This window comes from Pleurodeles waltl, chromosome 9 (assembly GCF_031143425.1).
Source record: "Pleurodeles waltl isolate 20211129_DDA chromosome 9, aPleWal1.hap1.20221129, whole genome shotgun sequence".
Lineage (NCBI taxonomy): Eukaryota > Metazoa > Chordata > Amphibia > Caudata > Salamandridae > Pleurodeles > Pleurodeles waltl.
Genome location: NC_090448.1, coordinates 40,165,846 through 40,183,216, shown reverse-complemented (window position 1 = coordinate 40,183,216; position 17,371 = coordinate 40,165,846). Strand labels below are relative to the sequence as shown.

At 43.1% G+C, this 17,371-nt stretch overlaps 1 protein-coding gene across 1 annotated transcript in view; it reads right to left on the bottom strand.

Annotated features, from left to right (window-relative positions):
* COL7A1 (collagen type VII alpha 1 chain) overlaps positions 1-17,371 on the bottom strand; it is a 618,941-nt gene that overhangs the window by 318,667 nt on the left and 282,903 nt on the right. Inside the window, exons 22-24 of the mRNA XM_069207404.1 lie at positions 16,565-16,708; positions 7,773-7,898; positions 7,395-7,544 (exon numbers count right to left, since the gene is read on the bottom strand). Coding sequence (XP_069063505.1) covers positions 7,395-7,544; positions 7,773-7,898; positions 16,565-16,708 — 420 coding nt within the window. The remainder of the gene's footprint in view (positions 1-7,394; positions 7,545-7,772; positions 7,899-16,564; positions 16,709-17,371) is intronic.

The following is a 17,371-nucleotide window of genomic DNA, read 5'->3' as shown; positions in this document are numbered from 1 at the left end:
CCATTTTTTTTGTATATCGTTTGGGCTCCCCCTAGGGTCACTATTGGTTATTTACCTTTTCACTGTTTTCTAACCTTTTCTATGCCTATCGCCGTTCACTAGTGTATATAATTAGTGTATTACTTACTTCCTATTGGAGGGGTGTCCCTCTAGTATTTTGTGGTAATGGTGTGACCAAAAATAAAGTTCCTTTATTTTTGTACAACTGAGTGTTTTCTTTCATGTGTGTAAGTACTAAGTGTGACTACAGTGGTATTGCATGAGCTTTGCATGTCTCATAGATAAGCCTTGGCTGTTCATGCATAGCTACCTCTAGAGAGCCTGGCTTCTAGGCACTACCTACACTTCACTAAGAGGCGATACCTGGACCTGGTATAAGGTGTAAGTACCTTGGGTACTCTCCACACACCAGGCCAGCTTCCTACATCAGACCAATCCTTAACCTCTCTGCAGAGCTCATCCAACCTTTGGCCTCTGCAGAATGCACAGAACGGTGTTCCTATATGTAATTTTTATTTTATATGAAAGTGTGTGAATGAGTAATACACAGATGTCAAAAAATTGATAGCATGAAAAGAAAATGGAAAATGAAAAGGTGCTTTGGTTTACTTGTGAGAAAGTGTCACATACTTGACAGTAGAATGTCACTCATATGCACACTCAAATCGCCAAAAAGTCACACATAAGAGGTCTGAAAACGTGACAACTATGTTTCCTATTCTTTCTGGAAGGCCAGAGAGAAACTCCTCTTCCAATCAATGTTCCAGTCTTGTGATAGGGCCAGACAGATGCATGTAATAACACCCCCATTCTTGTACAAGGGCCCAAAAGGGAATTGTTGCTATAACCCCATTCTCCTGCCTTGCCTAACAGTCTGTGAGGAATGTATTGCCCTAAGCACGCTCCCTGCATGGCTCAAATGTGTAAAGAAAGGACACCTCCTATCCCCCATCTTTGTTGAGGGGCCAGGGGGAAGCATTTTAAGATCCTCCCTATGCTTGCCCAGGACCCAGGAAGATTGTCCTTTCTGTACTTTAGCTTTCCCTTAAACCCTTCCCTGTGCGCCTTAAATAAGATCTTTGTAGGAACAGGTTATTTCCACACCTTGGCCTTGACAATGGGTTGGGGCGGGATCTCCACGTTCCCTCAACAATCACATCTCGCAGCCATGCCAAAGGTCTGGGGAGCGACAAGACCACATTTGGTGCCGTTGCATGGTTCTCACAAATCTTTCCACAAAAAACAGTTCATCCACCTCAGCTGCCTCCTTAAACATTTTGGGGTGGACCGGCAAGCCAGGGCACAGAAAAAAGGATGGCTACTTTATTCCCATAGGAATTTTGGGAAGCGACTTACAAAAGATGGTGTGCAGGGGTGCAGGAACCTTGGATCGATGCATGTAATGGGATTGGGAAACACAACACTGGGCACAGACATGGGTGGCAGACATGTCATGTCCCACTATCCTACTGTCCATGCCCAAAGTCACTGGCAGTTGATTCAGATGCATAAAGAATGGGCACAGGGCATGATCAAAAGCAAACTTGCGTCTAGTGCCTGCTGCACACAGACCAGGCTGTATGCAGTGGGTTCAAGGGCACAATAACTGGGCTCATAGAGCAATATAAAAGCTGTCAATATACATTACTTTATATATATCTGGTTTAGTAATATATCATCTGAAACAGATACACTGATACTTCATTGTATGGGTAAAATATTCAAAACCACAATCAATGAAAAATGATAAAAAGATCTTTTATTCCGGATCCTTTACAAATTCATGATGAAAGCACTCCGACATTTATATGTCAAACATAACAGGACATATTTGAAAAACTAGGATAGTTGTACATCTGTATAACTCAAAGCTTTGATTTTCATACTAATCGTTACAAGTCGTAATTAGTCGATCATTATCATGGTTGGAATCAATGGTCGGAGCACTCTCTCCCGCATTGAGTGTCTTTTTTCCATTCTTCCTCTCCTGATGCCTCCTAAGGGTTGCAGTTCACTTCACATCAGCAGGACACCATGGCCCTCATTCTGACCCTGGCGGTCAAAGACCGCCAGGGCGGAGGACCGCGGGAGCACCGCCGACAGGCCGGCGGTGCTCCAATGGGGATTCCGACCGCGGCGGTAAAGCCGCGGTCGGACCGGCACCACTGGCGGGCTCCCGCCAGTGTACCGCCGCCCCATTGAATCCTCCACGGCGGCGCAGCTTGCTGCACCGCCGCGGGGATTCCGACCCCCCCTACCGCCATCCAGATCCCGGCGGTCCGACCCTGGCATGGGCATTGCAGGGGCCCCCGTAAGAGGGCCCCTACATGTATTTCACTGTCTGCTGCGCAGACAGTGAAATACGCGACGGGTGCAACTGCACCCGTCGCACAGCTTCCACTCCGCCGGCTCGATTCCGAGCCGGCTTCATCGTGGAAGCCTCTTTCCCGCTGGGCTGGCGGGCGGTCTGAAGGCGACCGCCCGCCAGCCCAGCGGGAAAGTCAGAATTACCGCCGCGGTCTTTCGACCGCGGAACGGTAACCTGACGGCGGGACTTTGGCGGGCGGCCTCCGCCGCCCGCCAAGGTCAGAATGAGGGCCCATGTTTCCAGTCCTGAGTCACTTCATCAAGATTGCCTAGCCCTAGCTATTTATAGATCTGATGCCTGAGGCTGAGATCCAGCAACCTCCTTACCACAGGACTGACCAGATATTGATTGGGAGGCAGATCACTGCATGACCAAGGGTTAACGCTCTTTGATAACTTCCAACAGCATGTAAGTCTTAAAGACTTCCTGAGATTTTGAACGGCATTAAAGACACATGGGGCCTGATTCTAACTTTGGAGGACGGTGTTAAACCGTCCCAAAAGTGGCGGATATACCACCGACCGTATTACGAGTCCATTATATCCTATGGAACTCGTAATACGGTAGGTGGTATATCCGCCACTTTTGGGACGGTTTAACACCGTCCTCCAAAGTTAGAATCAGGCCCATGGTGCCTACGTGTGGGATGTGGTCTAACCACTATCATTCACCCAGCATAAAGTTCCTTAAAGTGGTATGGAAATGCAATCTTTCATAGTCCTGTAATGGTTATTTGCTGCCCTCTTATATCATCTTATCTTTATTTATATAACGCACAATTCACCTGGGAAGGTAACCTTAAGCAGGAGCTGTATGAGCCGAGCTGAGGTCAGGGCTAGGTGAAGAGCCAGATCTTCTGTTTTTTGTGGATCTGACAAACTGAGGACGAGGCTCCAATTTGCAAAAGCCTTTTCCATGACTTTTGCCGGGAAGGATAGCAGAGAGATAGGCCTGTAGTTGGCTAGATTCTTTTTGTCTGTTTCCAGATGTCTGGGTAGGTGGTTATGATTACCGAGGGCCTCATTAAGAGTTTGGCGGTCTGAGAATTGCCAAACCCACAGTGATGGTGGGATTACCGCATGCCAGGCAGTCCCGAAAGCCACATTATGACTCTGGTTGTCCAACCATCTCCAGGATCAAGGATCCCAATGGGGTGGCAGCAATCAGAGTCATGTTCAGCCACATCGGCACTGAGGCCCTCATTATGGTCATGGCGGGCCTAACCGCCATATAATGCACATGGTGACGGTCGCCAGCGGCAGCCGTCACCCACCGCCAGGCTACCCCCGTCAGGCAGCCTGGCGACGGGTTGAAACACCATCCACCAGGGTAGCTGCGCTACCCTGCGGATAATGTTTCATTTCCCGCCAGCCTTTTCCTGGTGGGATATCCCGCCAGGAAAAGGCTGGCGGAGGGGGTGCCCTGGGGCACCCTTGTGGGCCCCTGCACTGTCCATGCGCTGCATGGGCAATGCAGGGGCCCCGGTGCAGAGCCCCGTCACGCTCCACATCCCGGCCAAGTATTTCTGTGAGCCGGCGGGCGGAAACAAGGTTTCCGCCTGCCGGCTCCCAGAAATGTTCATTATCTGGCGGGCGGGGTTCCGGGGTCGCTGGCAGTCAGTGTTTTGACCGCCAGCATGAACACGGCGGTTGTTTCCACCATGTTCATAATGACCACCTGAGTTCTGTGCTGTCATGCTGATCACAAGTACTCTATTCACCATGGACAGGCAGGCGGAAAGCCAGAGCTATGTGCCAGAGGGGGGCCCCCAGCACTGGCCATGAATTTCGTGGGCAGTGCAGGGGCTCCCCTGCCAAGCACCCTCAGAATACACACTGTCTGCTGTGGCAGACAGTGTGCATTCCGAGGGTGCTAGGAGCACCCTCTGTGAGAAGGCTTTGGCGTGGGCTCCAGGAGCCCAGGCCAATGCTGCGCATGGTTATCACTGGGCAGACTGGCAGAAATCTCAGATTTCGGAGGTTTCCGCTGGTCAGCTGAGTGGAAGCCTTGTAAAGGGGCAGGAGAGGAGCCCGCCAGCCTTGCGGGGGTCTCCTCCCCATGGGTCTGGCAGTCCAGGTTTCAGACTGCCAGACTCGCAATTAGGCCCTGAGTCTTTGAGGATTGGGGAAGGCCTGCGCTGATTTGGTCCAGTCCTTTGATGGAGATGTGGTCAAGGCAGGTGTCTAGGGGTGCTCCAAAGTGAAATGTTTTTGTTTCTTTAGTGGTGATGGTGGGTGAGGTGGTCATGGTGGTGTTTTGGGTGTTGGTAGAGATGGGCAGGAGGGCTGTGAGGGTGGAAAGGTCCTGTTGGGGTAAATGTTTTCATAAATGCTGCTGATCTTGTTGCTGAAGAATAATGACAGCTGCCTGCAGAGGACCTGAGAGATGATTACACCTCTGGAGCATGCTGCTAAAGAGGTGAAGTCTTTCACCATTGCAAATATTTCCTTGGTGCTGTATCCAATGTGGTCAGTGATTTTGGAGCACGTCAGTCCAAATGTGATGGTTTGGTGATGTTATTTATTTCTGCTATGGTGTGGGAGGGTATGCTGAAGTTGAGTGTGGTTGGACCAGGTGATCAGTCAGGAGTTATCTACTGTGATGTTGCTGAACTTGTTGAAGATAGGGTCTAGTATGTGTCTGGCTTCATGTGTGGGGCCTTCCACTTGCTGGGTGAGTCCGAGGTTGGACAGGCCCTTGAAGAAGTTGATGGTGCTGGATTGGTGAGGTCCTCCAGATGGTTGTGGAGGTTGTCAAGTAGGATGAAGGTACTGGAGCCAAGGATCGGGGGTCACGAGGTCTGCTATAGTGTTACTGAAGTTGGCATGTGGCCCAGGGGAGTGGAAGAGAAGGGTGTTGTCTCAGGATGTAGTTGCCAGTGATAAGGAGTTTAAAGGTCATGTTTTCCATGTTGCTAGTGGTCTTTTATTAGGTGGTGGTGCAATGGATGGATTCTTTAACGATTATAGCAATACCGCCTCTGGGTCTGTTTGTCCTCTCCTGTCTTGTGATCTTGCATCTGGGAGGTTTGCCGTGGCAATGACAGGGTTTACCAGGGAGTTAGCCAGGTTTCGGTCAGGAAGTGCATGTCTGCTCAGCCGTCGCATAGAAGATCCCTCATTTCAGTGGCGTGTTTAGTGAAGGAGCGAGTATTGAGGAGCATGCAGGATAGGGAGGGGTGTTGTGTAATGGGTCAAGTGTGTGTGGTCGAATGTGCTGGGTGTGTGAGGTGGGTGTGGGGAGTGAAGTGGGTGTGGGAGGGTGCATGTGATGCAGGAGAATGCACCTTCAGTGTTGGGCAGTGAGGTGCTGTAGAAGTGCTGGGAGATGTGATAGGGGTTCAGAGCTCGGAAGCTCGTGATGGAGTTGGAACTGCGGGTAAGGTGGGTGGTAGGAGAACCATGGACCCAGGGGCTTGGTGTGGACGGGGACGGGGCATGGATGGGCACTGGCAGGCTTGCCTTTGGGATGCCTTATGCGTGCCAGTGGAGCAGAAGCTGCACACATCCACTGCACATCTGCGCTGCAGCCTCCATTAAGTAAAGACATTTTAAGCAGGAAATCAGTGATGTTACTTCCTGTGCTGATGGATGATGGGAAGTCCAGTGATGTCACTTCCTGTGGGCAGTGGACAATGGAAAATTCAGTGATATTACTTCCTGTGCAGGGGGATGATGGGAAATCTAGTGATATCACTTCCTGTACAGATTGATGAGACTAATGTCCAACAAATTGTAAAGAAACTGGTAAGTGCAGAGTCTGAGTAGGGAGTTTTTCCTCCATGCTGTCGATTTTCCAGCTCATCCTTACTTACAATTCATACTTATCAACATCACGATGGGAATCATGGTTGGCTTACTCCCTCTTTCCCTGGATGTCAGTGCTTAATTTGTAAAAGAATAAGTGCCTGGTCCAAAGTTTTGCTCAAAAATCCGTGCTCGACGATCTCAAATGTTAGGGGCGGTGAATACCGATTCTTTGTAGTCTTGATTCCATTTCATGATTCCTTCATCCACCAAAAGACATTCCCTGCCATTATCTCACTCTTTCAGGTTTATGTTATGTTATCTTATGTTACAGTGATTTGTATGGTGCACTACTCACCCATGAAGGTATCCAGGTGCTTGACCAGGTGCGCAGGGGTGTAGTCCCCATGGAGCTATTCTAATAGCCATGTCTTCAGCTCCTTGTAGAAGTCATGAAGTGAGAAGGAGAAGGCTGTGGAGTGTTGAGGGAGGTTGTTACATGTTTTGGGTGCAATATAGGAGAATGAGTAACATCCTGCCCTGATTTTGTGAATGTGTGGGTGTGCGCAAGAGTGTCCGGAAGGCTGGTGAAGTGTATGTGATTGTCCAGATATGCTGCACCAGTGTTGTGTAATGTGTTGCATGTGTGTGAGAAGTTTGAGTTAGTAGCTCATTCCTGATTCCTTTCTTTGTCACAGTTTTTTTAATCTTTCTCATCCTACATCTTTCCCTGTTTTGTGTTTTCTCTCTATTGCTCTGGGCCAAAGTCTAATGAGGAAAAATAATTTCCAGGCCCCAAAAATCAGTGCCGGTAGTCTCCACCGGCAACCACTGGTTCAAATAAAGTACTCCTGGGTGTAATTTTTTCATTTGTTCTCTCCTTATACCCCTGAAGGGCACAGTTCACTCCACATCAGCAGAGCACCATGTTTCCAGTCCAGACATTCCTTTGTAAAATCTTTTTTTAAGGTGTGCCAACCCAATTGGTTTAATTGTAGCAAAACCGAGACTATAACTCCCTTTGGATTAGAAATTGTGTGCCTTGTCGACAAAGAACAATATGGCAACTCTACTGCGTCCCTCCCTAAAAGTCATTCGAAGTGGCGACCAAGCAACAGATATCTCTTTAAAAACACAATGAATAAATCAATTGGTCAAGTTGTATGCTTTCATGTAGTTAACATGATTTTCACAATTTGAAAAATACAGAGCTTTCAGTTGACGCCCCTAAATAGTGGCAAACTCCTTGTGACAACTAAAAACCTGTGTGGAAAACCTACGTGTCTTGACATTGATAGAGACAGGGTCTCCTTCTTGATTTCTTATCACTGCAATGACTTTCACGGTGTAGTTCACGCCTCCAGCTAAGTCCACCAGGTCGAAGGAAGTGGTGTCCCCTGACACCTCTCTGGTGCCTTCAGTGCCAATACCTAAAATACAGAATAATGACAGGATGAGCATGAGTACCAGAGATCTTTACTGCTCCCCAAATAACAACATTTTTTGATACTAGAAGGCCAAGTACACATGTGATAGACCTTCTTGATTTACAGATTTCAGGAAAGCCCCACTCTGACCTTTTTCTCAGTACTGTGCACACTAAGGCAGATACTCTTGCTTCTTCAGCTCACTGCATATGTGGGTGAATGATACATTACCATCTGTTCGACTCCACATGATCCTATAGGAAGTGGCCCCTGGGATCCCAATCCATGTTACTCGGATGCGATTGGTGTTCGACTCAAAGATCTGCAGTCGGCTTACGGTGCCCACCTCCTTAAACCCTGCAAGATGGAGAATTGGTACAATGAGTGCATTAATCACAGTCAGACAGAAATTGATTATAGGAGAATTGAGGCAGCGAGAGAATCAATCACTGGCAGACAGGCATGGATTATAGCTGGCTCAGCAAGGGTATCAATCATTGATTATAGGGAAAGGGGTGCAGTGAATGCATTTATCAGTGGCAAAGTGACACAAATCATAGAGGTAGTTCAATAAGGCCATCCATCACCTGGTGTGTGGCATGGATTATGGTAGAAAGAAAGCCGTAATAGCATCAATTACAGTCAAGTGCAGAGTACAGGTTCTAAAAGCGAAGGGTTTGTAGGCAGGGTATCAATTAATAGCACAGCGACAAGCATTATCGGAAAGGCTGTATAACACAATATCGAATTACTAAAATATTTTGTCAAAAATATTATCTACAAAAATATTGAGTTTACATACTTTGTATGTAAATTATGAAAATGTTGTGTCAAAAATATTATGGATCAAAATATTGTAAAAAAAGTGAGAATATATATTTATACACACACACACATGTACATATATATGCACATATATATGTAGCGTTATAATTAATTTAGTTAGAATACTAATGTACTGAATAAAAATATCACTTGAAATAGTTTCATGAATTATTAATATTAACATATGTATATGTATATATATATAGTTTTTCAAAAATATGAAATAGAAATTACATTTTTTTAATACATCGAGCTTAAAACAATTCACAATAACATAAAACTAAAAAGTAACAAACATATAAAAACAACTCATATACAAAATCTAATTTAAATGTTGATATTAAAATTAATACTTTAAATAGTTTGAATAAGACTGTGCACTAAATATGTAAATAAAATTTATATATTTAAAAAAAAAACATAAGACCAATATTTAAACAAGTAAACAATACAGTAATAATACTAATAGTAGCTGAACATTTAATACTATAATAACCATATGTCAGGAAAAACATATCACAAACCAATACAAAATAATATAAACATTTTTTTTTTTTAATAGAGTTTTTTTTAGAAAATATAAATATATAAAATACTAAATAAAAAATTAACCAATCAAATTAGTCAACATCTGCAAAACTGAGTAATGTAACTCCAAAGTAAACAAAAGTAAGGAAAGTGTTTCACTTTGACGGGGTTAGATTTATTACTCCCATTTCACTATAGGCAAAAGCAGAGAAAGTTTTGCACTTTGGAGGGGTTAGATTTACTACACCCAGTCGAACATAAATACAATTACAGAACGTTTGGGACTTTGGAGGGGTTATATTTACTAATTCCACTTCAATCTAAGGAACGGTAGGGAAAGTGTTAGACTCTGAAGGGGATAAATGTACTATTTCCACTCCAACATAAGCAAAATCAGAGGAAGGACTTTGAAGGAGGTCAATTTATTATTTCTATTTCAGTGTAAGCTAAAACTTGGAAAATGTTGGGACTTAGGAAGAGTTACATATACCATTTTAGCTCCTATTATTTTTAACAAAATATTTAAATAGCTAAAAAACAAAAGTATTAAAACTTTTTAAAAACAAAAAATGTATAATATATAAATAAAATAAAATGCAATTTAGTATACATTTTCTAATACAAAACAAATTAAAAAATGCATAAACAGATTAAATACATTTCTAATAAATATACTTCTGTCCATACTACACGAAAGAAACCATAAACACACCAAAAATAATAAAATTATAATAACAAAATAGTAAATAGATAAAACAAATAAAAATAAAACAAAACCTAAATATAAAATAGACTTTACAAAATTAATAATTACATACTACTATTAACACATTAACAATTCATTAAAATACATCAAATAAATTACACAATATTCACTTACATAATTTACACAATTAATTACCAAATAAATATTTAATTTACATTGAAAACATAAAAAAATATATAATTTAAATACATTCTCAGCCTATTTTCCTACTAATCCTACAGCCCACTACTAAGTTATAAATGGGTAGTTAAACTACATAGAAAATAAATTACATTAAAAGTCATAAAATACACTTACATAATTGAAAGAACAGTAAATCAATTAACTAATTTACATAATTAATTACCAACTAAATAGTTAATTACCATAAGAAATAACATTAAAAAAGAATGATTGGTAATTTAAAAACCTTCCCACCTTATTCCCCCAAAACCCACTACTACAATATACATTACTAATTACATTTCTTAATATTTAAATTAAACTTTAAATTTCACAAACTATATTTGATAACATTAAAATAATTATATTCATAATAATTAACACTTACAATTGAATGTAAGTACTAATAAATATTAAAATCATAATACATATATTTACTACATCTACATTAAAGTTAACAATATTTTTGTAAATTATATTATATACATAAAAAACAATATTCTTACCTTTGATATTCTGGTCCTTGATATGTTGGTACCGATGATATTTTTGACAATATATTTAGGTTACATGATATTTTGGAATCAATATTTGTGTCATTCACCCTTGGAGAACAGGGCAGTGGGGACATCATTTGCTATCAGAGATTCGTTGTTTATAAGACAAGGAGGCAGTGATGGCATCAACGAGACTGGCATAGTATAATGTATTAGAGGAAAATGTTGTGCAGGGAGCACAGCAGCTCCCACTGAGTGACATGTATTATTGGAAATGGATGCAGTGAGGGTTGCAGTAAGTGGCAGTGGGACATATATTACAGGAGATGTGTTGCAGAGAAGGAACCAGTCACTGCCAGAATAACCTGGATTATAGCAGAAGTGGTGCACTAAGGTAATCAATCACTGGCAGAGTGACATGGACTATAAGGAAATGAGTGCAGCAAGATAGTCAGTCACTGGCACAGTGGGATGAATTCTATGAAAAGAGGTGCTGTGCGGGCATCAACCACTGGATAATAGAAGAAATGATGACGGGAGAGCAACAACCAGTGGCAGAGTGACCTGAATTAAGGAAGAAGTGAGTCAGTGATGGTATTTACCACTGCAGAGTATCATGGAGGTTTGCAGGAGTGGTGCAGTGAGTGTATTAATCACTGGCAGAGTAACATGGAGGTTTGCAGAAGTGGTGTACTGAGGGTATCAATTACTGGCAGAGTGACATAGAGGTTAAGAGAAGTGGTGCAGTGAGGGTATTTATTACTGGCAGAGTGACATAGAGGTTATGAGGAGTGGTGCAATGAGGGTATTAATTACTGGCAGTGTGACATAGAGGTTGTGAGAAGTGGTGCAGTGAGTGTATTAATCGCTTGCAGAGTGACATACAGGTTAAGAGAAGTGGTGCAATGAGGGTATTAATCACTGGCAGAGTGACATAGAGGTTATGAGAAGTGATACAGTGAGGGTATTTATTACTGGCAGAGTAACAAAGAGGTTATGAGAAGTGGTGCAATGAGGGTATTAATCACTGGCAGAGGGACATAGAGGTTATGAGAAGTGATACAGTGAGGGTATTTATTACTGGCAGAGTAACAAAGAGGTTATGAGAAGTGGTGCAATGAGGGTATTAATCACTGGCAGAGGGACATAGAGGTTATGAGAAGTGATACAGTGAGGGTATTAATTACTGGCAGAGTAACAAAGAGGTTATGAGAAGTGGTGCAATGAGGGTATTAATCACTGGCAGAGGGACATAGAGGTTATGAGAAGTGGTGCAGTGAGAGTATTAATCACTGGCAGAGAAACATAGAGGTTAAAAGAAGTGGAGCAGTAAGGGAATCAATCACTGGCAGAGAGACCTGGATTATAGGAGGATGCTAAGAAGTGAGGATGTCAGTCACTGACATAATGGCATGGATTGTAGGAAGATGGGTACAGTGAGGTAATGAATGACTGACAGATTGACAAGGATTACAAGAGAATGCGGGGCAGTGATGCGCATGAATCACTGGCAGAGTTACACAGAGTGTAGTAGAGTTTGTGCAATGAGGATGTCAGTCACCGGTATGCCATATCTCCAGCAGTGGTGATGCTTCACTGTTCAGGGAGCCCGACTTTGACGCCTTATCCATATTGACATTATCAAAGAGGCACACAGTTTGGCTCCAGATGGGGATCCATACAGATGGCCTAATCAGAAAGACATTATGAGATATGTAACTAGCACTCCTGAGTTACTCATTTACTTACTCTTACATGACTTTGTGAATTGCCCCAAAAGATATAAAATGGGAATATTAGGGTAATATTTATGTGTAATTAGTGCAAGTAGAAAGAATGAGGTCCACTATGGAGCTGGATGTTTCAGGGCTGATTCACAAAGGTGTGTAAGATCCCTTAAAATATACTCCTGTATTACCAACTCCTGTACTCATAAATACTTTGTGACTCACCCTCTGAGGCCTGCGTACCATTATCTGTACCCCCCCCTTTCTGCAAATTTTTAAAGATGTTGTATTTTTCCCTATAGATTATTCTCTTTGGCCCCTAATTTTATTCTTCTTGTGTTGTATGCATGCTATTGAAGATATTGTGTTTTACCCTAAAATAAATTATAACAAATATGTGGCCTACTCTGTACCTTTGCTGCTGTTTATCTGATATAAGGGTTTTACGCCTGATTTATTCTTTCTGCCTTCTTCTTGTAAGAGTCTCTTCCAGGCACTCACTACCCTCCCATTGAAAATATGGCTCTGTTACACGTAGCCTCCCCCACGCCATCAGCCTAACATTATTGGCATCTTGGATTACCTGTCCACATAAAGGTGCAACCTCCTATGCTGAGTTTCTTCCCATTGAGGGTTAGAATGACTGTGTGGTAACCCCCTTCAACCAGTGCTCAGTTGGATCTTGCCTTTTTGTTCTTCACAAATCTCACACAGGATGATGTACTCCAGAGCGACTGCGATACTCCAAGCGGAGACACTGGATCAGACAGAAAATCCGTGAGCATTATCACATCATTCATGCACCGGCTGCAACATGCGGAGAAGTGCATCCAGTCTTAGGGATATGCGCTTAGAGGGAATCTGCCACCTTGGGATGCTATGAGCCACAAGATAGATGGTATCCTAGACCACATCCAACGCATATCTTTTAATGCATTCATTTTAAGGACGCAGCAGTGCATCAGCTCGTAGGTGGACGAATGGTTACGTACACTATTGCTGCAAGCAATTAGTCATGGATAAGGCAATAAATCGAGCAACATTTACTCATAATTGACATTGCAGGACGAGCCCGGTTTATAACGTCAGTCACCAGCATCCTACGTATGTAACTGAGGCACTACAACGCACCACCTTCATACTTCATATCCATTCTCTGTTGATTTGTTTCAATCAATCCTTCCAGCTGAAATATAGCCTATTCATTTCCCTCCTCAATCTTACAAAAACAGGGTTTGCCTAGGAGCATAATTGTATTGATGGGTTATAATGGGGTTTTCACCCTCGAAATCAGGCTCCACAAGCACAGTTTTATGTGATTAATGTTAGTACTCAGAAGTCAGTGCAGATGTCAGATAATGGGATAAACTGGGTGTGTTGCAGTGGGCAAAACACAGGTGATTAAAATGAGGAATGTCGCCCAAGATCTATGTCTTAGGGCCTGATTACAGCTGTGGCGGAGGGGGTTAATCCGTTCCAAATGTGACGGATATCCCGCCCGCCGTATTACGAGTTTCATATGATATAATGGACTCATAATACGGCGGGCGGGATATCTGTCACATTTAGGACAGATTAACCCCCTCCGCCAAAGTTGTAATCGGGCCCTTGTCTTAGAAGCGCCCCCAGCTTCGTTGGGAATCAAAACAATCATGTAGCAGGATTTCAGTCATTGACTCAAAATGTCAAATCTATTTGTAGCTCAATCAGAAGGTCAGAGGACTCAAAGCCTCCTCAGTGGGAATGAGCTACGTGGAGGGACACATCTACGCCACAAGAAAATTAAAAGCATGTGAGGCCATGATTGGGTCAATTGCTGAGCAGCCGCAAAGATCTCACTGTCCTCTGTGGAACTCAAACAAAATAAAACAGGTGCTGTATTATACAAAGTGCCCTGAGGGGCGCATTGGAGGTTTGCACCCCCAAAGCACTTTGGTATTACGGTAGGGGCCGCAGATGCTTGTGCGGCCCCTTCTGTAGTACAGACAGCACTGGTGCACAAATAGCACCAGAGCTCTTATCAGAGGGTGTTTCCCTATTTGCTTGTGGGCGTGGCCCCATGCAAATTAGGGGATCTCTTTGTCTCTGCGCCCATGCCGTATTACAGATGCAAGTGCAAAGGCAAGGAAGAAGCCATTAGGGGCCGTATTATACGATGTTGCATATTTTCTTTGCCTGCACAGGGAAACATGGAGTCGCTGCTTCAAAGCTGCTCCGTATTTCACTTGAATGCGCTGACCCGAGGGTAGCTCGATTTTGCAGCTGTCCTGGGGGAAGCGAATTCAATCTAATATGGTGCATTCTCCCTGTTTGTGCAAGCCGCACCTTTCGAAAGAAGTTCCGCAGCAAACAAAGAAAATGTGGCGCATTGTATAATACGGCCCCAGATACTTGAAATAGACCTCAGTGGAACAGGGCACACAATGTACTCGAGATAGTGGTTGTGAGACCAAAGCTTCGATCTAACGCAAGCAAATAGTCACAGAGCATGAACCTCATTAAACAAGTGGTTTTCAGAAGCTAAAAACACTGTACCATTTATGCTCACGCGCACAGGAATACGCACAGCTCAGACACCGCCGTCTACTCCACAAAAGCATTCACAGTAGTGATGGGAAATAAAGGTGCAGTGACTAGAAGCTTTGAGATTGAGGGAAAGGCAGAGGGTCAGTCAGCACACTATGCACCTCCCATTAACACACTGCACACTATAGTCTTATCCACACATCTCAAAATGAAGTTTGAACAACACTAATGGGTACAAAACCGCAATAGGGAACTTTAGGTATACTGCAGGGTAATTTAAGGTTGGCTCCCTTTACGGCCTTGAATGGTTGGCCCAGGAATCCCAAAAAGAATCAAGGCTGCAGCAGACCTCTCTCTTACTGACATGCTGGAGATAAGCAGAGCAAGTATGTAGTTCAGTGTCTGGCCCACTTCAACAATTACCGGGAAACTGTGAGAAGGAAGCTAAGAAACATTTGATGGATAATTCCTCCAGACATCCCTGCCTTATATATAGTATATGATACTTAGGATAAACATGCACATAATGGTCGTTCTTATGGCCTATTTGGCAGCCAAGCTAGGAATACTCACAAAGAGGGGATCATTAGTGGTTCTTGGGTTAGAGTCAAGAGCCAGGATGGTTTCTTATAAAAGGCACCCACAAAGAGTCAACATAAAAGAAAATATTTGATAAGAGCAATAGAACTTTGGTACATTCCTATAGGAATTCAGTCGAGACCTTCTCTTTATAGGTAAGAGAACCACAGATCAAGCTGAGAACATTCTTGTGGATAGTCAGAAAATGAAAAATACAATAGCTAAGAGAATATCCATTTGTTGTGGATCAATTGTTTACAAGACAATCTACAATACTTGAGACACCAGACATGACTGGAAAAGTCCACAATCATGGGTTCCACCCCTCACCTCGATCAAGGCTAGAAAAAGAAACTATGTAAAACAAAATATATTTATCTAAGACACTGAGACTGCATATAATGCACAGTTGTTGCGCATTGCACCTATATGACATTGAGGTTATATAGTCCATCCGCTATATACAGAATCTCTTGGTGAAAACAAGGGTCCCCCCAGCTATGTATTGTGGTGGGCGATGGAGGTGGAATCTATGCTATAATTCTGTAATAAGCTCACTGAAAATACTAGCTCAAGCTCCAATTCCCAGACTAGCAATCGCCTCTAACAATCATGCTGCAGAATCTTCTAAATATTCAGGAAGTGTTCAAATCATAAAATTAATTCAGGCACATGTACGTCCCACAAAGTAACCGGCCTTAATGTTTCCAAAAGAGGCCGGTCCCTTTAGGTTCTCCATAGATATCCACTTCTGGTTTTCTGTACTTGAATAGGGAGAAAACTGAATTTAATAGAAGTTTTTTTTTTAATATACACTATTTCCACTCGTCTGAATAGGTTTCTTGTGTTGGACATATTCATGTCTTTGCTGTGTTGTGGCCCAGTCAAAACACTGCTGCCATCCACAACCGGGAGAGGAACGTTAGAGGTGCATATATAAAATTATACACACTCATAACCATCACCATTGGATGCTTGTCTAACCCTGCCATGAATGTGTACATTAGTGGCTCGGGGGGTGGTTCAGTGCCCAAAGTGTATTTCTAACCATCTGGTAAGATGGAAAATGAAGCATCGAGGCGATTGGTCTGTTGGTGTTGTACTATTACTTGATTATATAAAATAATGATTAATATTTTATGTAAAATCATGGCCCAAATTTGTAATCCCTACAGGACAGAAGGGATCTAGACACACTGACAAACGGCCAGAAGATATTCCTGGAAAGAAGAAGAGTTTTAGGATGAAAACTGTGAAGTTAATCAACTATAAAATTTCTAGGGGTAAAAACTTTAATACAAATGATTATCTATATATTCCAGATCATTTTAGCACCATTTTAGAAGTACTTGATCGTATACTTTAAAATAGTACCTTGGGTAATCACTCCTTACAACTCTTTGGTCGGCTTACCTGTTCGGGCACTGATGGAAGTCGGGCTTCCTTCCCTGCTGCCCACAAGGGCAACGACGCGTATCGTGTAGGCGGTCTCTGGCTCCAGATCGGTGATCTCTGTAGATAAGATGTCACCAGTCACCGTCCTTGAGACCTCAACACCTGTAGGTTCAAAGAGATTTGTTTATTTGGAGGGATACGTCTGTTAGGATTTTGCAATTTAGGATGGTGTTTTTGTTTGTCCTTTGGGACAGCTCACATCTAAGAGTAACAGCTAATATCACCCATAACCATACAACTAAAAGAAGGTGCATATTTGGCCATCCATTGGCACATGTTGTAGTTACTTCACAGACTACTATTACTGTTTTGTAATCAAAGCACTAACCTCTAAAGATCAGAAAGCAGAACTTCCGCCTGTTTTATTGGTATGCACTTCCCCAAGAGTCCTGATAAAAATGTAGGTTTTATATGCTGCTCATACAAAATTGCCCCCCCCCCCCAAAACACAAAAAATGATAGGTGGCATGCTTGAATTAATCTCTGCTACTGATAATTATTCTGGGCCACTCTCCACTCCATTTATTCGCTCACTTAGATCCTCATCATGAGGCTGGGGGTTTTGAGACCACCAGCCTCGCAGTGGCGGCCCGACCGCTACATTTAGACCCTGGCGGTCAGACTGCCAGGGCTCCACTTTCTCTATTGGGATCGGTGATCTCAACGGGTTGATGGCAGGTGCAGGTTGGAATCAGCCAGGGCGACGGCAACCTCCCCGTCGGAATTTTGTCCGCCGACCTCCTAATGAGGCCCTTAGTCACTATA